The sequence below is a fragment of the Vombatus ursinus genome, unplaced genomic scaffold (assembly GCF_900497805.2).
Source record: "Vombatus ursinus unplaced genomic scaffold, bare-nosed wombat genome assembly UNPS02014825.1, whole genome shotgun sequence".
Taxonomy (NCBI): domain Eukaryota; kingdom Metazoa; phylum Chordata; class Mammalia; order Diprotodontia; family Vombatidae; genus Vombatus; species Vombatus ursinus.
The window spans coordinates 303,209-327,784 of NW_020954603.1; the positions used below are offsets into that span (position 1 = coordinate 303,209).

Here is a 24,576-nt window from a genome sequence, read left to right on the forward strand (position 1 = left end):
CATCCAGCCTGGGAGCCCGAGCTCCATCCCCTCCTCCAGCGTCCAGTCCGGGGAGCCCCACAGAGACTAAGTGCCTGAGGGGGGAATGAATGAACACTAGAAGGAGGCGCCGCGGAGTTAAAGGGACTACAGGGTTTTAGCGGCCCGCACGGCTATAGGCTGAGGACTCGGTTGGGGGCGGGACCAAAGGGAGCCCACGTGAGGAGGCGGCCCCGGCGCTAAACCTCTAAGGCGCGGGCGGCGCTTTGAATGGAGAGCCGCGGGAGCAGCCTCAGCCAATAGGCCAAAGGCGTCCTTTTACGTCATCCGTTGCTGAGGCTGGAGCCATTCTGCTCTTCCTCCCCCTCCTCTCCCTGCAGCCCTGGCCACAGCTCCTAGAGTCGGCGCCAACGCCTCTACCAGGAACGAGGGTGCCAGAGCAGAGGAGGAAGAGAGAGCAGGAGGAGGCTCAGGCCTTGGAGTCTCTTCACCCCGACCTGGTAGCCAAACAGGGCATCTGGCGAAGCCTCGGGCGGCAGAGGAGACTTCAACTTCCAGCAAGCCTCGCGGCCCCTACTTCCGGAGCCCACCCGGGTCGCGCGGCCTGCTGGGAGTTGGAGTCCTGGAGCACTATGGCATCTTTCCAGGGAAATGTGTTCTCTCCAGGGCCGCGGGCCCGCCGGCAGGGGTCGATCGGTCGCCTCTCGCTAGCGTAACCGCCAGCTCGGCGAGGGCGCTCCGAGTCCATAAATAGCTGGGCCGCGAGGGGAGGGACCCGAAGGGGGCGGGACCTGCGCTGGCCCTTTAAACGCGGAACGGAAGTGGGTGGGCGGGGCCCATGGCCTCGCTATATAAAGCGGCCCGAGCGACGCGGGCTCTCCAATCTGCCATTTTCTGCTTCGCGAGCTGTGGAACGCCCGGCCCCTGTCTCCCCTTCCCTCCTCACCTCCCCTCCCCGTCTCTGTCCTCTGCGCCCGCCCGCTTCTGAGAGACCATGGCTACCGAGCCTGCCGCGATCGCTGAGCTCGCCCCAGCCGACAAGTGAGTGGGCCAGGGGCGGGAGCGGGGCGGGGTCGGCGCCGGGTCCGAGCCAGGGCCCAGGGTGGGGGTCGGAGGCGGCCTTCCCTCCCCTCCTTTTCCCTCTCAGGTTTTTCTTTTGGTCGCCCGCCATCTTGCCGGCGCTGCGGCGGTTTCTCCATTTTACCCGCCAGGGTCCCGGGGAGGCCGGTGAGGGGAGGGGGTGCGGGGAGGGGGTGCGGGGCGGGGCACGTGCACGCGCATACTCTCAGTCCCTTGGCCATTCCGCTCCCGGGAATTGGCGCCAAAAGAAAGGTCCCCTCACGAGGAGCGAAGCTGCCCCGGAGGGGGCGGGGCTCCCCAGCGCCTGCGCGGGCGCGTGTTGCCGGGAGGGCGGGGCTTCCTCGTGTGTTAGAGCGCCTGCGCGGGCGCGTGCCGCCGAGGGGGCGGGGCCACCGGGAAGCGGGAAAACTCCCATTGTCTGTGGCGGCCCGAGGTGGCGGCGGGGGAGGGGGGGAGTGCGCCGTGCGCGTGCGCGATTGGGGGCGGAGATGGCGCCGTAGTGCCCAGGTTTCCGGCCTCAGTTTCCCTTTTCCAAAGATGTGCTGGATCTGACCCGGACAGAACTGCGTGGGCGACCTTCCACTCCCAGCTTTATCTTGTAGTGTAGATTGGGGCGAGAGGCATCCCCTGGGACTGGGTTCTTGGGCCTCAGTGTCCCCATCTGCGAACTGGGTGTATTAGGGAGCCCCACAGGCCCTGGGGGCACCAGGCGTTCTCTTTGTGAGCTTTGCTGAAGTGCATTTGTGCTTCCTGGTCCAGGCTGCGTGCGGACAGATACAGAGTCGGAGGAGCCTGCCTCTGATCCCTGACCCCGGGTTAAGGGGTCCGTGCGGCCCCAGTCTGATCCTGGGCTGTAGAAGTTATCGGGAGCCTACTGCAGGGCCCCAGGGAAGCCTTCCCTCCATGCTCTGGGCTGGGCTGAGCTCTCTGCTGGGGCTACTCTGCAGAAAAAGGGCCCTCAGGACATGCTACTTGGAGAGGGAGGGGAAGGGTGGGGCTGGCTGAGCCTGGAAGATAAGGCTTGTCTTAGAAAATATTGCTTACCCGGCTGTCGGACCAGCCTTTTGTTAAGTAAATGCTTCCTTTGACCCAGGCCCAGGTGCTTAGCTCTGCCCTAGGGGTACAAGAAAGTGGTGCTCCTTTGCAGTCTCTGCCCTCAAGGGGCTTAAGGTCTAACTGGAAGTGAGAACTGGGTGTGTGGGGGGGGAGCTTCCGGAGGGGCCACAAGCTGAAAAGAAGAGGTTATATTTATAGGTGGAAGGGGAGAGTTGGTGACATTGTATTAAAAAATATATACTGGTGAGGAAATTTTGGAAGAGGAGGAGGTGAGAAGCAGGTTAAGATCAAAAGAGGGAACAGGAGAAGTGATTTTGTTATTGGAGTAGACTCCAGACCATCTGAAAGAATGAGAGGCTTGGCAGAGGATGCTGGGAGCCTTCAGCTCTCTGGATGTATGTCTCTTGACCATAGTAGAACAGCTAATAACTTCATGGCAGCATAGAGATCCCTTAAAACATCCTTCAAAATATGGAAGAAGCAACAAGGGAAAATGACTTTCTAGATCTGAGTCTCACTAACAGTGAACTGGATGCTGGGGTGGAAAAGATGGAACAGGAAAGTCTATGATAAGAAGAGAGGAAAACTGGGAGCCAAGGTTTTTGGAGAGTGGATTTCAGAAGAAGGGTAATCCCTGAGTAAAATGCCTCAGGGGAAGAAAGTCATTCCAGGAGATCCAATCATGGGAGATGCTCAGGAATCAGTTCCAATGAGGAGGAAAAGTGAGACTTGTCTGAAGAGAGGGTGTAGAGAAGAGGGAACCAGAGCCAAATAATCAATGGAGTGTATCACAGCCCTCTAAAAATAGGAATACTCAAGTTCAGAAAGAACTGAGGTTAGCAAAGGAAGCCAAGAGCACAAAGGCCTTTTTTGGTCATATTGGAAGAAAAAAGAGGCTCAAAGCAGATGGTACCTTTGCTTGGGGTACATGGGCTGATAACTGACAAGAGAGACCACCAAACTGCTTAGGTCTTGTTTTCTTCATCTTTTGTTGGCAAAGACAAAGTGGAAATGATGGAACCAAAATGACAGAGGGACTTTGATAGCCATGATAAGCAAGGAGCTAGGTCAGGGGTGGGGAACCTGCAGCCCCAAGGCCACATGTGGCCCTCTAGGTCCTCAGGTGCAGCCCTTTGAATCCAAACTTCAGAACAAATTCCTTTAACAAAAGGATTTGTTCTGTAAAACTTGGACTCAGTCAAAAGGCTGCACTCAAGGACCTAGAAGGCCACATGTGGCCTCAAGGCTGAAGGTTCCTCACCCCAGAGCTAGTCAGTAGTCCTTACTGAGATGAAGGAAATTCAAGTCCCTAAGGCGAGGAGGGAGTGCTGAGCCCCTGTTAGTGATATAGGAGGAATCAGTGGAAAATGGGAGAGGGCAGATGGGAAGGGAGCAGTCTGTGAACTCCAGGCCAGTGAACATGGCTTGGATTCCTGGGGAAAGTCTAGAACAGATCGATGAAGATGGCCAGTGAACACTGAGAAAGAGAAGCTGCTGATCTGGCTCCATGAAGCACAGGTTGTGCCAGACCAACTTCATTTCCTTTTTGAGCAATCTTACCAAACCTAGTAGATGAGGGATATTCTGTTGTAGGTACAGTTTACATAGATTTAACAAAAGTTTTTTATAAAGCCTCTTAGACTTTTTGGTGATGAACTGGAGAAGTGGGGATTGGGTGATAATTTAATCCATTGGATTCAGAACTAGTTGGATGGATGGATGGACCCCAGGGCTTGGGTGCTTGATCCTGGGCTCTTTAACCTTTTTATCAGTGCCTTTAAAGGTATACTTGGTAGGCACAAAAAATTTGCAGGTGATACAGAGCGGGGAAGGAGTGCAAAAACAGAAGAGATAGGTTCCCAAAGAATCTTGACAGACCAGAGAGCATTGGGCTGGATCTAATTAGGTGATCTTCATTAGAAGTGAATGTAAAGCCTTACATTTGGTGTGAGAAATGAGCACAAATATGGAAGCATGGATAGCTGGGATGGAATGGAAGCTGAGGCTGTATTAGGAGGGGCATCTCTTTCTGGAAGAGAGAGGTCCTTGGTAGACTTTACCTGGAGTCTGATGTTCAGATCTGAGCACCATGATTTAATATCGTTGATAAGCTGGAGAATATACTAAGGAAGGGAGCCAGGATGACCCAGGGCCACTTGAGCCTAGGTTTTAAGCCTGGGAGGGATGGTGGTGGTGTCCTGGACAGATGCTGGGAAGTTAAAAGGGGGTGAGGCTTTCAGGGACAGATGAAGAGTTATGTTTTGTTCATGTTGAATTTAAAATGTCTATAGTGGACATATATCTAGTTCCAGATGTCCAGTAGGCAGTTGGAGATGTAAGACTAGAGGGGTTAGGACTGAATAAATCTGAGAATTAACTGCATAGAGATAATTGAATCCATAGAAGTTGATGAGATCACCAAGCCAGGTGATAGTATAGAGGGTGAAGAGCAGAGAGCCCAGGAGATAGCCTTGGGAGATAATCCACAGTTAGTAAAGGTCTCACAAAGGAGACTGAGAATGAGCTGATTAGTTGGAACCAGGAGAGAGCAGTGTCATTAAAACCTAAAGAGGAGATTATTTGGGAGGAATAGGTGATTGAGATTGTCAGAAGTTGCATGCAGAAAGATCAAGGATGAGGACTGAGAAAAGACCATTGCACTTGGTGATTAGAGATCATTATTAATTTTGAGGAGAGGTGGTTTAGGTGAATGATGAGGTCCTGAGCCATACTCAAAAGTTAAGAAGAAATTGAGAGGTGAGGAAGTAGAGGCACAACTTAAAGATGGTTTTCTCCAGGAATTTAGCCACAAAACAGATGAGGATGAAAGCTAGCTGGCATGAAAGGAGCAGGTTTTTCAAGGTGTGTTTGAAGGCAGCAGGGAAGTAGCCAGTAGAAAGGGCAGGACTGAAGATTTGAGATGGTCAGGATGATGGAGGGGCCAGCGTGCTGGAGAAGATGGGGTGGAAATGAGTCACTTGTGTAGATAGAGGCAAAGGAGTAGGGCTATCTTCATATGAGAAGGGCAAAGGAAGAGAAGGTAGGGGGAGGCAGATGAGGAGGGACCTTTTGGTCAATGATTTCAATGAGGCAAGTTTTCAGGTGAGAGAGTAGGGGAAAGAGAAGCCAGGGAAGCTTGGAGGAGAGAAGAAAAGCAGCTGTGGTGAGTGGGATCATGAGTCCACAAGGCGGGTGTAAAAGCATCGCCTTGCCTGCTTAGGGCCCAGTTGAGATGATGTAAGAAATTGGTAATAGATCCAGCCAGCAGGTTTTCTCTAGCTTCTTTTAACTGTACATGAATAGAAGTGAAGGCACTTGGTGAAAGGAATAATCTAAAATGGTAGCGTACAGGGCAAGTCAAGATCTGTGCTAGGACTAGGGGTCAGGGGACTGGAAAGAAGAGACCAATGCAAAGTTGAACTGATTCATCCCTGGAACGATGGGAGAAAAAGGAGGGGATGGCCTAGCAGAGGGATTGGAGGTTGGGGGGAGGACCAGGGGAGGTGAGGTAGAGGTGAAAGCTAGCACTGTTTGGGACCTGTGGAGGCTGAGATGTAAAAGGGCAGTTAGTGTGGGACTGCTACTTGGGGTATTGTAGATCTGGGGGATCTTCTGTGAAGGAGGAAGGGAAACCAGCATCTCACAAGTACCTCTAATGTGCCAGGCACTATGCTAAGCACTTCATAAATATTATCCTACTTGATCCTCAAAACAACCTGGGATGTAGGTGCTGTTGTTATCCCCATTTTCCAGGTAAGGAAACTGAGAGACAAGTTAAATAACTTGCTCAGGGTCTGATTTGAACTCGGGTTTTCCTGACTCCAGGCTTTGCCACCTAGATGCCAAGTATAGAGATGACTTGAACCTGTGGGAGCTGGTGAAAATCACCAAGAGGGCTGAGGACCAGTCTGACAGGCAGGGAAAAAACCCAGTGCGGAGCAGTGTCAAAACCCAGAGAGAAGTGAGAAGGCCCTCAAGGAGTGGGGCACCCTGTCGAGGGGATGAACGGGGGCCACTTTCTCATTAGATTGAGTATGGCCTAAGAGGCAAGAGTAGGGGATGTAGGGGATGGCATCAAGAGGTGAAGACAGGGGCAGCCAGGTGGCGGAGTGGATAGAGCACCGGCCCTGGAGTGAGGAGGACCTGAGTTCAAATCCGGCCTCAGACATTTGACACTTACTGGCTGTTTGACCCTGTTGCCTAACCCCCCCCTCCCTCCAAAAAAAGAGGTGACGCAGGAGCGCCATATGGCAAAGGTTGAGGGGAGGTGCAGAGCTTGGGGGGGGGCCCTGGAAGGATGATTGAAGAGGAAAGTAAAAAGCTGGGGTCATGTCTGTGTGATCGCGGGCAGTTACCCCAGGGAATCCTCTGAGTTAGATGTCCGTGACCATGATGAGGTGGAGTTTCCAAAGTGGCACATCCCTCCACGCAGAGAGAGCACAGATGCCTGCCAGAGTCAGGAGCTGCTGGGCTGCCCTTGAAAGAAAGAGCTGCTTACTCTCGTGTGAGGCCGAAAGGTTGGCTGAGATTACTTTCAGCCGCCTAGGAATTATGATTGTCCTTTGTCTTCGAGTAAATACTCAAGAAGTTGGCACCTCATCTTTCAAAACTTCTACATGGAATCAATTCAGATATGTTTTATAATCTTTGGGAACCATTTACACTTGTCAAACCTGAAAACAGTTTTTTTAAGTGCAAGCCATGAGGAGATCCCTGTGCTTTGCTGCTGGGGCTGTGAAAAACTTAGCAAGTCATTGGTTTTTTGTGTCTTGGAGGACAGGAATAGGATGCATAATAGAATACAGATAATGTTTGATATAAACAGGGGACTTTGGCGTCAGATTTATGCAGGTAAGGAAGCTGAATCTTCTGAAAGATGAAGATGGGATGTGGGGCCATACTTGGTGGTGCTTTGTAATTGTCCCGGTGTGGAAGGTATGCTGCACAACACCTTGTCAGAGAAAATCTGAGGAGAGGTTTGTGGGATGCAAGCTCAGTGGCTGCATTTATGGCCATAGCATCTGAGACTTGGGGGGGTGATAATCCTGGGTCCTGGTCAGGCCGTGATTGGAGGCTTGTGTACAATCTGGGAGCCGTTTATTTAGAAGGCTCATTAATCAGCTAAACAGCCTCCAGCAGAGGGCAATCAGAGAGGGCAAGGCCCACTTGATTCATGGTGGGGTGCCATAGGAGGGAAACTGAAAGTAGTGGCCTTTCCCAGGCATAGGCTCTGGGGAAGATCCCCTGCTGGTTTCATTAGAGGTTCTCTCCTTCAGGTTTGCTTGGATTAAATGGTCACTGACATAGCTGCCAGTTGTGAAGGGCTGTGTGTTTTGTACTGCAGGATGCTGAAGGGAGAGATTTGGAGTAGGATGGAGAAGAGGAGGTAATTAAGTGATTGGATGGAAGGATGAGGCCGGGCAGATGCCACAGATGCCAAGGCTTTTCAAGGGTATGAGGTTGTGGGTGAGAATGAGGCCAGCAGAGTCAAGTCAGAAGGAGGGCAAAGGCTTGAGCAGCTGATAGCTTATGAAATTCCTTATATGCTATTCATCTACACCATAGGTGTTACCTGGGAAGGAGAAACCACCTGAAGTGATTTCTAAGGAAGTGTATACATAAGGGTGGCAGGAAATAAGGAGGAGAGTTAGCCAGGTAGGACAGACACTGGAGAGGGCAAACCAAGCGAGGGGATTATCACAGAGTGGTGCGGGGCTGGAGGAGGCTCCAGGCGGATGAGGCCCGGAATGCCATCATCACCTTTGATAGCAGTTGGAGGGGAGCAGTGAGACCAGATGGCTAGAGCCTGTCAGTGTCTCAAATGCTGCAAGAGAAGAACCCCCTGTGGTCCCTGGTCTTCAGTGTATAATTCAGTGCCTGAGCAAGGGACCTTCAGGAGGGATCGGGCCTGCCTTCCTGCCACTTAAAAATCTTATTAATGTTCTTTATTTTTACATCATCTTTGTTTCTCCATATGCCCCTCCCTCATCTAGAGAGAGCATAAAAGACAGAAGGTTGCCATCTGAAATCTTCTTAGATGTCACTTGGTGGCACACTCATGGCTCATTGGCCTCATTTGCCACCATGTGTATTTAGCCATTTCCTGTTGGCTACTACCCAGAATGCCAGTATTAATATTTTGGTATATGTGGGACATTGATTTTTTTTTCTTTAAATTCTTGAATTAAAAGGTGTGAATGTTTTAGTGACTTGCTTAGCATAATTCTAAATTGCTTTCCAGATTGGTTGGAACAATTCGTAGCCCCACCAACAACATATTAGTGCATCTGTCTTTAACTTGCTGGGTATGAGGTCTGTTCGGAGCACTTGAAAAGTTGTTTTTCCCTTGGAGCACAAAGACCAGAAGACTAGGGAGGTATACCTGGTTTTCCTTTTATGCACTTAAATCTGAGGGGTGGGAAAGGGAAAATCTAGATTATCTGGATGCACTTAGCTTGTTGGAGACTTGTTCCCATCTTTATTTTTAAAGCCAAGCAGAACAATCTGATTTATAGGACTAAAGGGACAGTTATAGTCTGTCATAGAAGGAACTCTGAGCTGTGTTCTATTTTAAATCCTTCCTTAGGCACTTAAGGTGGTTGTTGTTGAGGTGTTGTGGTTGTGCCTGACTTTTCATGACCCCATTTGGGGTTTTCTTGGCAAAAGATACTGAAGTGGTTCGCCGTTTCTTTCTCCTGTTCATTTTACAGATGAGGAAACTAAGGCAGACAGGGTGAAGTGACTTGCCCAGGGTCACACAGCTGATGAGTGTCTGAGTCTGGGTTTGAACTCAGATGATTCTTCCTGACTCCAGGCCTTGCACTCTGTGCACTATGGTGCCACCTAGTGGCCCCAGGCACTTAATAACTGTGATATTGGGCAAGTTACTTAATCTGCCATAGCAATGGTCTCCTCTATACAGTGGGAATAATGACATTTCCTTTACCAGCTGTGTGGCTTAAATGTGTGTAAAGTGCTTTGCAGACCTTAAAACTGCTTATCCATGTTGGCTAATTAGCTATGTGACCTTGAGCACGTTAATTAATTCCTTTCTTTGTTGACTTGGCTGATTAGAGATAACACTGTTTTGGGAAGCTGGAGCTGGGAGGAACATGAGAGATGATCTAGTCCAAGATTGAGGCAGTGGTGGGATTTATCCATGGCTGCAATTAACTACTTGATTTTCTTTCTTTCTTTCTCCTTTTTTGGCAGGGCAATTGGGGTTAAGTGACTTGCCCAGGGTCACACAGCTAGTAAGTGTCAAATGTCTGGTCTGAGACCGGATTTGAACTCAAGTCCTCCTGATTCCAGGGCCGGTGCTCTATCCATTATGCCGTCTAGCTGCCCCTCTACTGGATTTTCTTTCATGAACCTTAACATTGTGCTTCTTAGAGGAGTTAGTATTTTGAAGAAAAAACCTATTGACGAGACAGGAAGGAAGTTAGATTGCAGTGTGATGGCAACCTTGAAAATTAGATAACTTTATGAAAGATAACCTCCAGCCAGGCCCAACTCTCCTGAAGAATGCCTCAGGAAAAAGCAAAAAGTGTACGAGATTAAACAAAAATTGAGTAGAACCAAAGAGAAACCCCAGCGAACTCAGCCACTGTGTCCAGAGCAAGAGCCTGCAAATATTCTGGTCGGGGTGTACCTGGGAGATTTGAAGCTGGTACAACCTTCTGTGTGGCTGCACCAAGAGATAAGGCCAATGCTGTGGACCTGAATGGGTGACTGAGAAGTCAAGAGAAGGCTGGGCCCATGGAGCCCTTCAAATAGGACCTGTACCAGGGAATAAGTAAGGCATGAGGTCATAAGCATCTCCTGGTAGGCAAATACACAGAGCCTGAGATTAGGTAGAAGGTGCAACCCTAGTTTGGGGCAGCTAGGTGGTGCAGTAGGTAGAGTGCTGGGCCTGGAGTCAGGAAGACTCATTTTCCTGCGTTCAAATCTGGCCTCAGACACTTACTAGCTGTGTGACCCTGGGCAAGTCACTTCACCATTTGCCCCAGTTTCTGCATCTATAAAATGAGCTGGAGAAGGAAATGGCAAACCTCTTCAGTATCTCTGCCAAGAAAACCCCAAATGGGGTCATGAAGGGTTGGACACAACTGAACAACAAAGCAGCCCTAATCTGAATTAAGGCCTAAGGCAGGGCTCTTAAGCTCCTCCATTAATGTCTGCGGAAGGGATAGAAGGATACCACCAGCCTCCCCATCTAGAACTGCAGCCCTGGAAGGCCCTTTTCCCCCTTGTATCGTGTAGTCTTCTCATGGGCCTGCAAGAGTGAAAGATGGGAAGGGCCTGGACCTCACCACCCCATCCAAAAGTGTGTTAAGAGCCCAAGAACTGAGGTGGGAGACATGAGTAAGGAGGAGATTCTACTATAATGAAGAAGAAATACTGTGAGTTAAGAGAATCCCAAGAGGAAAAACCCAGAAAAGGGAAAAGTAACTGCAGTTATTGCAAGTAGAACCCCAGAAGTGGTTGGAAGAACTGAAATATGAGAGAAAGAACCAGGTCAGCACTTGAGAAGGAGAATCGCCTTACCCGAGTAGTGAGTGGGCACAGTGAAGAAATCAGAACTAAGTGATACAAGGAAACAGGCCACCGTTGGGTTCTGTGGCAGAAAAGAATTGGGGATGCCAAGACAAGGCTAAGGAACTTACATTCTAACAGGAGATGACATGTATTTGTGACCCACGAGGCTTGAGCAGAAGGATCAGAGACATTGGGTGAAATTGGCAACTGATTGGCCATGGGGTGGAGGGTAACGATGCCCAGATTCTTCTTCACTTGGGGCACCCGGAAGGAGGAGTGTGCCCTGGACAGAAACAGGGAAATGAGGAGGGCTGGATTTGGGGGAAGGAGAAGCAAAAGGAGTTCTGTCTGGAGTGTGTGGAATTTGCAATGCTCATGGGACGTGTAGGAGGATAAATGACTCATCTGCAGCTGGAGTGAAGCTCCCGGAGAAAGAAGTCATTCATCAGTCCCTCACAGCACTCCTAATGAAGAGAGAACAAGCTGCTTCTAGCCCACTGCTGCACGCACGCAGAGCTTCCAATGTAAACATCAATGCCTCAGAAATCAGGGCTTGATTTTGTTTTGTCTGGTCCTGAGAAAAGGATGGAGAAAAGTGTGGTTGGTAAATATTTACTTGCACTTCCCTGGCTGCCAGGAGCCTCAGTGGTCATGGCATGTAGTCTAGCCCATAGATGAGAAGAATCCCCACTGAAACCTACTGGGCAAGTGTTGGGCTAGATCTCAGAGAGGGGCAGGGCGACTCATTGTTTGTCGTACCTGGTACCTATTGCTCCTCTTATCTGCTCTCTGAGGCCAAGCAGAACAAGGCTAAGTCTTCCTCTACAGGCTGGGCTTTCATTGTGATACTGGAAGATAGTTGTCGTGTGGCCCCAAGGTCTCCAGGTTAAACAGAACCATTTCCTTGGACTGATCCTCGTGTGATGTGAATGCAAGGCCTGCTTGCCATCCTTTGGAGACCCTTCAGCTTTATCAGTGTTTTTACTGAATTTGGTACCCAGAACAGAAACTGGTTCTCCAGCCCAGACAAGGCTAGAACACAGGGGGATTGTTACCGCCTTGTTCCTAGAAGCTGTTATTGCAGTCCAAGATCCCATTAGCTTTTGGCTGATTTGCTGAGCCATTAAATTGCCCAGGTCTTTTGGAACAGTTCATGCCTTTTCCATTTTATAATTGTGAATTTGCTTTTTTCATGCCTGTTGAATTTCATTTTAGTGGTTGGAGCCCCATGCTAGCCTGTCTAGATCCTTTTGGATTACATCCCACTTTGTCATCTGCCAATTTGATAAACAGCTCACAGATTCAGGGGGTGATCCACTGGAAGCCTTAAGTCCGACCCCCAACCAGGTCGGAATTCATTTGATGGTCTTATTACTCAGTGTCTGAGTCTCGGTCTTCTCCACAAGAAAGTCTGTCAGCAGGTCAGCTACAGCCATAGCCTTCCCCTCATCTTGTAGTGCAGAGATCCAGCCCAGCAAGGGATTCAGGTGGATGTGGCTGGCCACTTGCCTTTCTAGATGTTTGTTAGACATCTCTTTAATATCTGTTCTGGAAGAGGTTTGGCGATACCACATACAGACAGTGGAGAGGAATTCCCTTCAAATTAGTTGACGCATAAGGGCCCTCATCTTATTGAATATGATGCCATGATTAGTGGGTATACATTGCACTGTCTGCTTGTAGCCAGACCTGTTACCAAGGAGGAGAGGAGCAGAAGGCTTTTTTCTGGGACCATATGTATACACCTTTCTTGTAGCCAAGGCAGTTGCTCTTTCAGAACTTGATGGCCCAACTTTAAGAGTTGTCACTGTGGCAAATCCCTATGCTATTCCAGACCATTGATGTGACTGGAAAGCTGTGAGGGAGGCTAGGTGTTTGTGTAAATCCCATTCTGAGCTATGAAACACCTGGCATTGTAAACCATAAACCGCCTCTGTCTGGGAGAAGTAGGTAGAGCCAATTTTCCAAATCAGAGCTGAGCCTACATGGCTTACGTTTCCACGATCACCATTCTGTGGGCACGGTCTGGTTGGTTGCGTCTTCATGGCTGGGCAGCTGTGACACAGGGAGGCAGCTGCTTGATTTCTTCTGTACCCGAAATGGGACTTTGTCTTCTCCAAAGCTTTGCGTTCCCTCCTCCTCACTGGACTGCTGAGGCACAAGTATGGGAATCGTCTGGGAACCAGAGGCTGGGGAAGCTGGGCCTGCGGGACCTCGTGGTAGCCATGTTGGCTTTTCATAAGTGGGGACACATTCCTTACAACCATGTGAGATAGTGTGCATTCTCCCCATTCTGCTGCTGAGAAAACAGACCCCAGAGAGGTGAAGTGAGTGGGTGCAGGGTCCCATCATAATCAGTCCAGCCCTTAACCTCTCCTGGTTTGCGCTCTTCTGGTGGGCACCTCTGTGGGGGGATGGTGCATCCCCTTGGCAAGTGCCATTTCAATTTGTTCGCATGGTGCCTGGTAGTAAGATGTTTAAAAACAGAACGAGCAAGGTGAGCAGGAGGATCCCCTCTCAGTTCCCCAAGCTCTTTTTTGCTTCACCTTCACCTTAAGTGAGTGGATGAAAAGGCACTGAGGAGTTGCTCCTGTGTAGCAGGCCCAGCCAAGGCATGCAGGTGCAACGTGACAATTCTGCACTCAGAGAGCTCCCATACTAATGGGCAGAACCCAGGGGCAGGTATGTCTGGATTTGCTGTTGTTTGCTGTAGCTTTGGCAGGATTGATTGGATTATGGTTGGGGGAAGATGGTGGGGTCTCAGCCAGTGAGGCAGGCTTGGCTTTCCACCCTGTACCAGCTGTCTCCTTTGGGAGACAGGCTCATAGATTTAGAGCTGATGGGCCCGTAGAGGTCCTCCTCTGGTACCAGGAGGTGCTCCCTCCCTGCCTGGAATTCTTCGGTGTCAGCACCCTCAGCATCTTCACCGTGTTGGAAGGGAAGTGCTTTGGATGCTCATCCACGCAGCACCCTTGGGGAGAGCCCAGGTTCTTGGGGGAGGAGTTGATTCGCTGGTGAATGGCGGGAAGATCTCATGGGGGCTGCCTCCCCACCCTCTTTCTTCCTGTAAATGAGAAGTGGTCAGAGGGTATGGGAGAGTTAGTCAACCACTGCCCACTCTGATCATACCTGTCTTGACTCTCTCCAGGACGGAAGAAGAGGCCCCTGCTCCATCCACATCTGCAGACAGGACTGATAGGTAAGCAGCTGCTGTCTGTCTGTCTGTCTGTCTGTCAGGAGTGGAAACATGGGAATTGCATCCCTAGCTTGTTTCTGTTTGGTGGGTAAGGCCTGTGTACATCACGGTGGAAGCAAAGAAGATCTGGGGGCCTCTTGACTGAGCCTCTTTTAATGAGGAGCCTTGGGAGATCCGCCTTTGTTTTGGTTTTTGTTTTTTTTTTTTTTTGAGTTGAGCAGCTGCGTTTCAGAAGCTGACTTGGGGTTGAATCTAGGGTTTCTGTTAGCATTGGTACAAGACTCATGGGTGTGGCTAGTTGAGTTTTGGGCTTTCTTGCTGGGCCTTTTGGCCTGAAACTTGGGGGTGAGTTGGAGGGGGGCCTCCAAGGGGAGAGGCCAGCAGTGGTGGAGTCAGTGGTTTGTCTCACTGAGGAGAGGAGCAGGGAAGCCACCCCTCGTCTGAGCTGCTGTCAGCCTGACTTAAGAGTTGAGGGTGCCCCTTCTGTCACACTTCTGTTGAGTTTTCTTAACAATCTTGAGGGAGAGTGATGGTGTTGGATGAACCTGACCCCAGGAACCTGGAAGGATTTAATCCCCTTCACTTGTTCAGCAAAAAAACATATATATACTGTATGCACTAACCATTAACACTGAGAAGAATTAAGTGTCCACTCTGGAGATGAGGGTGTAGCTGACTTCGCCACAACCAGTTGTAGTCCCTCCCAAAGCGCTTGGCTCCCCACTGCCACTGTGAGGTTTGGTGAGGCTCAAGCGTCCTCTGCTAGAGCGTCAGTGGTCATCCAGCTGTCAGGGTTCAAGTGGAGCACTGCCCAGTAGAGGTGTTTAATCTAGATGTGGTTGGGCAGCTGTTTTCTTGCTCAATTTCTAGGCCTGGAGTTCACCTAATGCAACTTGGTGACTTCAGTAAAGGAATTCTTCCTTTCACATATGAACTCATGTAGCTGGGGGCAGAAGAGGCCTGAAGCCTGGCCTGAGCTTCCTTCCTTCCTGGCTGCTGCTCCCTCTGTGGGGTGCATAATGTGATGATCCTCTGGCTGTCCAAGCCAGTCTGCTCCAGTGACAGCCTAAATTCTGAGGCTACGCTAGCTCTCTGCCCATTCTGCAGACTGTTGGTGCAAATGGGGCCCTGCCTGCTAAAGTGGAGGAGCTTGGTGACAGGCAGGCTGCTCTAGTGACCAGAGTTGGAGGGGTTTCACGAAGCTTTTTGCTTAAAAGGTGACAGATGTGACAAGCTAGTTGACGTGAATGGGGGGTGAGAATGGGGAGGATTGAGGACTTAGGCCTGTGGAGTTTGGGGTGGAAGGAGTGTTCCTTGGGGGACATAAGGCTTTTTTTTTCCCCTGGGGGTTGGGGTAGGGATTGGTTTTGTGGTTTTGTATGGAATTGGTGGCCCTTGGGGGCTTGGGCTGGGACCCTGCTGTTTTAGGGTGTGGGTGTTGGTTCTGACCCGTAGTATCTGGTTTTTGTTTCTCTTCTTGTATCTGTCACCCCCACCCCCACCCCCCCCAGCCTGGATGTGGATAGCGAATCTAAGAAGCTGCTGGGCTTGGGGCAGAAACATCTGGTAATGGGAGACATCCCAGCAGCTGTCAATGCATTCCAGGAAGCAGCTAGTCTCTTGTAAGTATTGATATTTGCTCTTGGTAGAGAAGGGACGTGTGTCATGAACAGGCAGGTTGAAGGTTAGTAGGGCAGAAGGTCTCTTGAGCTCTGCCTTTGTTGTGTGTCCCCACTCCCACCCCTTCAGACCTTTGGCTTGAGTTGCTTTCCCTGCCTCTAGGCTTTCTTCCCCATCCTGACCTGTGCCTGGCCATCAGACTAGAGTGCCTAGAACATTTGGACGTGGCCTCTCCTCTTGACAGGAGTGTACTGGAGTGTCCTAAGCTGTATCCCGCCCTTTAGCGCAGGGTATGAACAAGCGCCCCCAGGCCTGGCCCAAGCCAAGCCCCTCTTTCCCCTGGCATTCAGGGGCTTTCCTGATCTCCCTGTGCATAGGTTGTGGGGCCAGCTCTGTAGCACGAGCCCTTGCTCCTGTTCTGTGCAGCTGTCAGGGCCTCTATCTCCTGGTCAAGTTACATTTTTGTCCTTTCTCCCTCCTGATCTTCACTTCCTTTACCTTTCTGATATGACTCTGGGCTGCCCTGCATGTGGCACTCACCACCTGTCCTGGCATGTGTCTGTCCTTAGTGAAATGAGAAGTGCCAGCCGTTTGCTTAAAGATGTCCATTGAAGCCAATTTAGGGGTTCAGGGGACTCTCTGAAAAGTCACAGTCGTGTCATTCAGTGTCAGATATTTACCTTGGTGATCAACACACTCAGCACTGACTCAGCTTCACGGCCTGTTCTCTGGCCCAGACTCCAGTCCAGCAGGATGTAGGCAAAGCACAGCACAGCTTGAGGTGATGGTTTTGTAGGCGAGATAGCTTCTCTTATTTTTTTTGCTGTGTGTCCTTTCCTCTCTAGGGGTAAGAAGTATGGAGAGACAGCTAATGAGTGTGGAGAAGCCTTCTTTTACTATGGGAAGTCTCTTCTGGAGTTAGCAAGGTATGTCTTTTAAGATTCAGTGCCTGGGATGCATGGAGGGTACCGGTGCTTTGACCCTCCTCTCCCAAGGCGGCACGTGGGGTAGGAGGAGGACCCAGTTAGCAGGATGAACAGAGTTGTTGCCAAAGTATTTGAGTGGGTGCTTGATAAAGGCCAAACAGGAATGTAGATGCTTTGGTTCTGGATGGGAGGAGTACACAAGTTGTAGAAATGGCGAGATGGATGTGCTTTCATAGAAGGCTGAGAACCGGGCATATTTTCCCACTGGAATTGATGAGTCTGGAATGGAAGAGCACCTTTCTTTAGCCCTCTGTGCAAGTTTAATGGAAGTGGGCAGCCGTGAAGGTCAAGGAACATAAGATGCAGAGTGAGCTATGGTTCCTTCAGGGCTGGGGATGGGGCTGCCTCAGTCAGTAGTAGAGGGTCCCCTGGGAAAGACCTTCCTTGCCAAGGTGGGCTGGCATGTTGTTTGCCACCTGCCAGGGGTTGCCTACCACACCATGCCACGCTGCCTCCTTCACAGTTGCAAGGAGTTTAGATCTGTTAGGTTAGACTGAGCAACTTTGAAATCGAGTGGTTTTTCATATTTTGTCATCCATCAACTACTTAATTCTGGTAAATTGCCCAATTGTAATGTTGCTCGTGACAGTTGCTTGGATTTCTACCATGCTTCAGAATCTGCAAAGTACGTCCTGCAGTGCACATAGCATTTACAGAGAAGAAACGGTGTGGTTGGAAGGGCCCCAGGTCAGAAGTACACAGTGAAGTCAGAGTTGGGGGGCAGGGCGGGCAAGGGGCCATGGTTATTTTTTTGCAATCTTGTCAGTAAATGTAATGCCCTGCCTTGTGGGCAGGGCCTCAGAGTGCCCAGAGCCTGCCGTCCTACCTTGATAACATCCCCAGCAGCCATCCATTTGCGCCAGCACTTGCTTTTGCGCCCCCCTGCCCTGCCCCTCTTCCGCCCGCCCCGCAGTGCTCACTAATCCTTTTGCTCTCTGCACACTTTGCATTCTGCTCTGCTGTATTCTGAGCTCAGCACAGGGCATTGCTAGTACTGACCTCAGGAGGAGTGAGAAGGAACCCAGCTGTCGTATCTCGGTGCTTTCTCTCTTTGTTCTCCTCCTAGAATGGAGAATGGTGTGTTAGGAAATGCCCTGGATGGAGTACCAGTGGATGAAGATGGAGAGAGAGCAGAAGATCAGTCTATGGTAGAGAGTACTGATAACGTAGAGGGTATGTAGCGCTGCATGTCCCACCTCATAGAGCTGCCATGCTCGGTTTCCTGCCTTCCCTCAAGGGTCTGCGCTGCCTCGCATCTGGGGAATGCTCAAACCTTCATGGCTGGTGCCTGGGGCAGGCCAGATGATCTGAACCCCCCCCTTTGGAGGAAGTAACTGAAGTCCTCACCAGCCGGGGCTCCTGGCGGCTTCTCCTTTGGAGTGATGCTGCAATCCAGAAGCTTGCCCTGATCCCCGTATTTGAACCAGCCAGGTGCTCGCTCACTGTACCAGGATGAAGGGAAGTCTCTTCTGATGCGCTTCCTTGAAAGCCTGAGTGCCCTGGCAGGCGGGAGCAGGCAAGAGTGGGCTTTTGGCCAGAACAATAGTAATTAGTAACCCTGATGACCCACATTTCTGTAGCATTAAACGTTTACAAAACTCCATTTACTCTCTTGTTTGAGCCTGCAACGGCTTGGCATCCTGTATTTGGCTCCTGTGCTTTAAGTCTGGCCGGCTCTGTCTCAGCGGCTTAGCGCGAGGGGCTCGTTTGGGAAGGAGCTGCTTTGCTGGCTAGGACCGGCTTCTCTTTGTTTGGGCTTATGTCTCCAGGGGCAGAGTTCCATTGTAGTTCATCAGCCAGGCTGAGGGTTAAAGGGGGATTAATTTTCATTTCCATGTATGCCTTTTATCATTAAACTGGAAGAAATGTTTATGCTTCATGTTCCTTCACCATGTAGAGGAAGCAAGGGGCGTGTTGAAAGATCAGGCCTCTGATGCCATGAAGGACCAAGCGACGGCACAGAAAGCCCAGGCCGAGGCTGCCAGCATGCAGGCCGAGGCCATGGCGGCTGCTCCTCCTGCTGCAGGGGAAGCCCAGGAAAGTCTAGCCGAGGCCGAGACCTCAGGAGCCGATGTCGAGATGGAGGAGGAGGAGGAGGCCGAGGCAGAAGCAGCCCCCGGGAGCCCCGAGAAGGCCCCAAGCACAGCCCAGGAGCCTGAGGCAGTGGCTGCTTCAGGGGAGCCTGAGGCAGGCTCAGCAGCCACAGCTGCTGCCCCCCAAGACGGAAAGCCGGAGGAGGAGGAGGCCAGAGCAGAAGCAGTCGTTGAGGAGAAACAGGGCGAGGTAGTTGTGAGAACAGAAGAGGGGCCCAAAGATGCTTCTGAAGAGCAGGGAGCTACGGTCGGGGTGGAAGGAGAGGCAGCAGATGGGGGACGAGGAGAGGTGATGGAGGTGGAGGCAGAGGCAGCCCCAGCCCCAGCCCTAGCCCCAGCAGCATCCAAGGCTGAGAAAGAAGAGGAGGAAGCAGCCCCTGCTGAAGAGGAGCCAGCAGAGGTTTCAGGTGAGGCCCACGCGGTGGCAGCACCTGTAGAGTCCCAGGCAGAGGCGCCAAGTGAGGAGCAGCCAGCAGCCGCCCACACAGAGGGTCAAGACAGTGCACCCTCCGACCCAGGGGAGGCGGTGCCTGCAGAAGACCAGGCTGTTGAGGAGCTCACAGACACAAAAGAGGCAGAGCCTTCAGCAGAGGTGGCACCTGCCCAGGAGAGGCCCCAGGGCACCCCAGAAGACTCCAAGGCAGCTGGAGATGGGCCAGAGATGGGCCCTGGGGACCAGGTGGCTCTAGGAGCACCCCCTGAAGAGAAAGATGAGCTGATGAAGGAGGAGGAGGAGGAGGGAGAAGGTAACAGGGAGGCCAGGCCTACTGCCGTGGGGGGATGACGTGATGGACCTCACTCACTAATGTGGGGGAAGGGCAGCCTTCCATTCAGAATTTTCCGTCTGCCTTTGGAGTAGGGACAGGAGCAGGGTGGCCAGAATGGGAGCTAAAGACAGGCTCTGAGCCCACTGGCGCGGGGGATCGGGAAGCAGCAAGTCTCCTTTGGCTGGCCCAAACTAATGCTTTTACTAACTGCCATCGAGACGTCAGTTGGGCTTTCCTCGCCTGGCCAGGGGCTCGGTGCAATGTTAGCCCCATGGGAGGGGGTGGGGGAGAGCAAAGCAGGGACAGGCTGTAGCCTCCGAGTAACCAGGCTGGCAGAGAATGCTGAATGGACGTCCACTTGCATGCCTCGGGTTTTTTAAACGTTTATTGTTCATAAGGTTTATTTTAACATCTGTTTTAGAAAGTAGGGTCAACACAGTAGAATCCACAGATTGGGCGCACATAAGCAGGCTTGCCATTTAAAGGAGGGAGGGCTCTGTTCTGTGGAAGGAGTTAAAATTCTGAGCCATGCCCAGCTATGCTGTGATGCGCAGACAGATGCTGCTGCCCTGTAGCGGAGGGAGGGCTCGCTGGCCCCTCTGGAGCTTTGCTGCTGCCTCCGCCGCTGCCGCTGCTGCTCTTTCCTCTCCACCTGCTTCGCTGCTCTAGCTCACCTGCTTTAATTTGGGCCTTTGGGTAACTTGTGTTTTTAATTGTTTTGTACAATCCTTACAATTGGCAAAAGAGGAAATCGAACAGTGTACGTAGATCAAATTCATTCCTTGGAAATGGTCTCTTAGTGTGTTGTCATTTGAGGATTCTACTGTCTAATGGTTCATCTAACACCGCCATTAATCATGGGTATGTTCCCGTTGTTTTCTCCTGTGAGCAATGCCTAGATCACCCCTCTCCACCCAGCCCCTAGCCCTGGCCCTTGCCACCTTTGCTCCTCCAGGCCACTGAAGCTTCTTGGGGAGCCCTAGCAGCCATCAGTGGTCAGGAGGAGAGGAGGGAGCTGGCCACTTAATGCCTCCTGTGACCCTGTTTTAGAAAGGAAGGAAGGAAACGAGCATCTATCATTCCCCTCGTATGCGCCACCCATTGTGCAAAGTGCTTTAAAAGTATTATTTGATCCTCACAACAGTGCTGCATGGTAGATGCTATTATTATCCCCATTTTACAGTTGAGGAAACTGAGTCAGGTTCTGTGACTTGCCCCCAGGGTTACCCAGCTAGTAAGGGTCCTAGGCTAGATTTGAACTCCAGACCCTGCTCCACCAGCTGCCTGAAGGAAAGGGCCATGACAGGCTTAGATTTCTAGGGTAGCTGAGCCTCCCCCAGATTGGAAAAGGAGGTGGTGTGTCAGCATTAGGGGTCAGGGCGCCTTGGCCAGGATGTTTTTCAGAGCAGACTCCAGGTTAAGACCCTCCTAGACCACCGTAGTCTGTCTCTGCTCCCAGAGGGTGGCTGGGAGGAGGGCGCCTTCAGACTCACTCAGATCTAGACAATCCAAGAAAGCCCCCGTTACCCCAGATTGCCCTCTTCGGAGCAGATGTTCAGCCTGATCCATATTGGCTGACTTCACCCCTAAGTAATAGAAGCTACATTTGCCAGTTAAGCGAGTGAAGAGGTGGTTCTGTTGTAGCTCAGCTCGCAGGGAGTGAGAAATGCTCAGACAGCCAGTCACCCTCTGCTGTGTTTTGGGCACTGCCATGGCACTTCACCGAATCGCTGGCATGGAGCCCTGTGCTCACACGCAAACAGTCTCTGCTCTCTGACCTCCAGGAGGGAGGCTGCCCCTCCCCCCTGGAGAGCGCTCCTTTTCACCATTCATGGCCCTCAGTCTATCTGCCTTTATACTTGACCCTCAGAAATGTGCTTTTAGAAGCCCAACATAGAAAGGCAGCCGGGCAGAATGGAGCTTCAGGGCCTGCCCCTCTCAGCCTCTTGGAGTCCTGAGTTGGGAGCAATCTGGTCATCCTTAGTGGTCACCCTTCACAGACTGCTCTGCAGCCTCAGCAGAGGAGGGGAACCTGCCAGGCCAGCCCTGGTTGGGTCGTAGAAGCATGAAAACCCAGGACGTGCTGAAGGGCAGTCCTCAGATTCAGTGTGGGCAAGAAAGTCATTCCCAAGTCACCCTGATGAGTGAGCTGGCATTAATTAGATGGAATGTCTGGCCCTTGAGCATCCAGTCCAAGAGGCCGGGGGTCATCGTGGGCCTCTGCAGACACTGGCTTTACACTTTCACCTTGCCGTACCTTTCTGGTGGCTGGAGCTGACAGATCAGACTTTACTATGAGTTACCTGAGCTTCAGAACAACCCAAAGATGAATGTGTCCATCTGAGAGAACTTCTGCTTTCTTTGCAGATGGGGGTGCAGCCAGCTTTTTCCTCCCTCGTGCTCCTGGTCAGGTGCTGATCCCATAGCTCCTCAGACCTAGACCCCAGATAGCCTGTGCATCTCCTGGGTTAAACCTCCTGGGTTTGTGTCCAGTCTCTGCCCCACTGCTCACCTTTACCATGATTAACTTGAAGCTCTGATTTAGCTGACGCATTTACCAAAGTGTTTGAAGTGCCCGTGGCCTTTAGATTGGAGGTCGTGGTTAAGTTGGCTGGGTGGAATCCCAGGGCCTGGTATGTAGACAGCTTCTCATTCCAGAGGGATTTTTGCTTGTAGAAACTGAAGGCTCTGAAGAGGAGGATAAGGAGAATGAGAGAGAAATTGAAGAGCGCAGGAGCGATTCCAAGCTAGAAAACAAGGTGGGTTCTCTGTGCACATGTGTGTGCGCACGTGCACAATATGCATGGGGCCTGACCCTTCATGCCAGGCCCCCCTGCACTTGAGCACGGCTTCCTTGACTTCCTCTTTGTCTCTTTAGGAGAACGAAGAGGAGGAAATTGGAAACCTGGAGCTTGCCTGGGACATGCTGGACTTGGCAAAGATCATCTTTAAGAGGTGAGGAGCAGACCCGCCCCCCTTGGGCTCCTTCCTGTCTGAAGAGAAAGCTAATGATGCTGCTTCTCCCGTTTTAGGCAGGAAACGAAGGAAGCCCAGCTGAACGCAGCTCAAGCTCACCTGAAACTGGGGGAAGTGAGCGTGGAATCAGGTAACTGAGCAGCTGCTTGGGGGCAGCCCTTGGGAATGTGTCCCCCTCCTCCCCCAGCCCTGAGCAGCCAGGGCACTCGCCCTTGAACCCTCAGATAGAGGCGGCCAGGGGAAGTCACCTTGTGTGTCCGTGTTGGGGCTGGCTCGGTGCCGGGCCTGGCCAGCTGGGTGTGTGGTGGCCCTGAATCATGGTGTGGCCAGGCAGTTACAATGGCTATCCCATCAGTTTATATGTGGTCACCTTATACCTTCCCCATTTGTTCTCCCCTGTTGTATAGAAAATTACAGCCAGGCCATAGAGGAGTTCCAGGCCTGCCTTGCCCTCCAGCAGAATTACCTGGAGGCCCATGACCGGCTGCTGGCCGAGACCCATTACCAGCTGGGCCTGGCCTATTCTTACAACAGCCAGTACGGCGAGGCTGTGTCTCAGTTCACCAAGTCTGTGGACGTCATCGAGAAGAGGCTGGGTGAGTGTCCCCCCTGCCAGCAGACCCCTCTGCACTGTGGACGTGGGGATGGCATCAATGCACTGAAGGGTGCGCATGCGCCTGTATCTTTGCAGCCATGCTGAGTGAAAGGATAAAGGCGGCTGAGACGCCGTCTGCTGAGGACGAGAAAGAGGTTGAGGAGCTGAAGGAGCTGCTCCCTGAGATTAAAGAGAAGATTGAAGATGCCAAGGAGTCCCAGAGCAGCGGGAACGTCGCTGAGCTGGCTCTGAAGGCCACCCTGGTAGGTTCACAGCAAGCAGAGCCCGAGCCTCTCCTTGGTCCGCTTTACCCCCAGGCCCAATCTCCCGTGGAGCTCATGGCATGTGTGCCCCCTCCCTACCTGACCTGCATTCAGGACCCAGGCCTGCGTGTGTTCCCCTGGGCCCGGGGCCTGCAGAGCAGCATGGCCACTGTGACCAAGAGGGTCCTAAGATAAGAGCAGGAGGTTCCTGTGAAGCTGGACTTGTGCGTCTGAAGCCTAGGCCGGGCCCTTGGGAAGGGGATGTTGGCAATGAGTGGGTGAGAGCAGGGCCCTCATTTTTTTCAGGTTCAGGCTGCATCTGGTTTCACATCAAGCAGTGGGAACTCCTCAGCCTCAGGGGTAAGTCTCCAGGGGCTTGGCTGGGTGGTAGCGGTGGGCTAACCCAGGCCTCACTGTGCCTAACTCAGTCCTTGGCTTGTGACAGATTGCGTCCAGAAGACCCACAGATGGTGCTACTACGTCGTCTTCCAACTGTGTAACTGATATTTCCCACTTAGTCAGAAAAAAGGTCAGTTCCTCCAAGCTTGACGGTATGAGTGGGCCCCCGGGCGGTTCTGTTCTGTGACAGGAGTTTCCTGGTTCCCTGTAGAAGACAGTGTTCTCATGCTTCAGTGAGAGCTGTGAGCAGTCCTGTTCTTAGCAGGTATCCTGGGAGGGGGCGTGTCTTTGTAAGGAGGCCCAGTGGTTCAGATACTTGTAACCCTTAAAAAGTGGAGCCTTGCTTGGTGTCTGTCTGTCTGGTCTCCACTGAGGTCTCCCAAGGGCATCAGAGTAGAAGGGATACTTGTGTTTTCTTAAGCCAGTTTGGAGCTGTGCACACTGAGGCTTTCACACTTTTGTCTTCAGAGGAAACCCGAACCCGAAGAAGAGAGTCCTCGCAAAGATGCCGAGGCCAAGAAGCCAAAGCAAGAGCCAGCTGTCAATGGTGGGGGCGGGGATGGCGATGGGGGCGGGGATGCTGCTGCAGCTCAGAATGAGGCCACAGAAAATATGGAGGCAGAGGTGCGTAGGCCAGCAGCAGAGGCAGAGTCTGCTGAGACAGGCGGGGGAGGGGGCACCTCTCATTCCCTCCCCACCCCCTCACTGTCCTAGAAGCAAACAGATGGGACAGGGTTTGTGGGGGTGCCTGGGCCTGCGCTCTGTCTTCCTGTCCTGAGAGTTCAGAGGGGCTGGGAAGGGATGGTCGCTCACACGTTCCCATCCTTGTCTCATAGGCTGAGAACCAGACGCCAGCTGAGCCTGGAGCTGCCACCGTACAAAGCACCGCGTGAACCTCCCAGAGGGGAGGCGGGAGGACCCTTATTCTCTCGAAGGACGATGCTTTTGTATATAATGTATTTTTTCACTTTTGGGGACTCTTTTTGTATAACTTCAATAAAGATTGTACGCAAAGGTTGAAGCGTGGA

The 24,576-nt window shown here is 51.7% G+C and overlaps 1 protein-coding gene across 5 annotated transcripts; it reads left to right on the forward strand.

Moving 5' to 3' along the window:
* Positions 1–856: 856 nt before the first annotated feature.
* Positions 857–24,566, forward strand: NASP (nuclear autoantigenic sperm protein). 5 transcript variants are annotated; one of them, XM_027837945.1, is made up of 15 exons: positions 858–1,020; positions 13,802–13,852; positions 15,361–15,471; positions 16,315–16,395; positions 17,522–17,628; positions 18,353–19,294; positions 21,992–22,074; positions 22,194–22,270; positions 22,348–22,421; positions 22,699–22,887; positions 22,983–23,149; positions 23,456–23,509; positions 23,595–23,678; positions 24,017–24,172; positions 24,385–24,566. In XM_027837945.1, exons 1-15 carry the CDS (start codon positions 974–976, stop codon positions 24,439–24,441), a joined length of 2,280 nt encoding a protein of 759 aa, XP_027693746.1. In that variant the 5' UTR covers positions 858–973; the 3' UTR covers positions 24,442–24,566. The 5 variants fall into 5 exon arrangements, with proteins under 5 accessions (XP_027693747.1, XP_027693746.1, XP_027693748.1 ...); XM_027837947.1 differs by having other exon boundaries at positions 18,353–18,955; XM_027837946.1 differs by lacking the exon at positions 16,315–16,395 and having other exon boundaries at positions 857–1,020.
* Positions 24,567–24,576: the final 10 nt, after the last annotated feature.

Coding starts and splice junctions, on each gene's coding strand:
- NASP (XM_027837945.1), top strand. CDS start 974: ATGGCTACCGAGCCTGCCGCGATCGCTGAGCTCGCCCCAGCCGACAA. Junction 1,021..13,801: donor GAGCTCGCCCCAGCCGACAA/GTGAGTGGGCCA, acceptor GACTCTCTCCAG/GACGGAAGAAGAGGCCCCTG. Junction 17,629..18,352: donor GAGTACTGATAACGTAGAGG/GTATGTAGCGCT, acceptor TTCACCATGTAG/AGGAAGCAAGGGGCGTGTTG.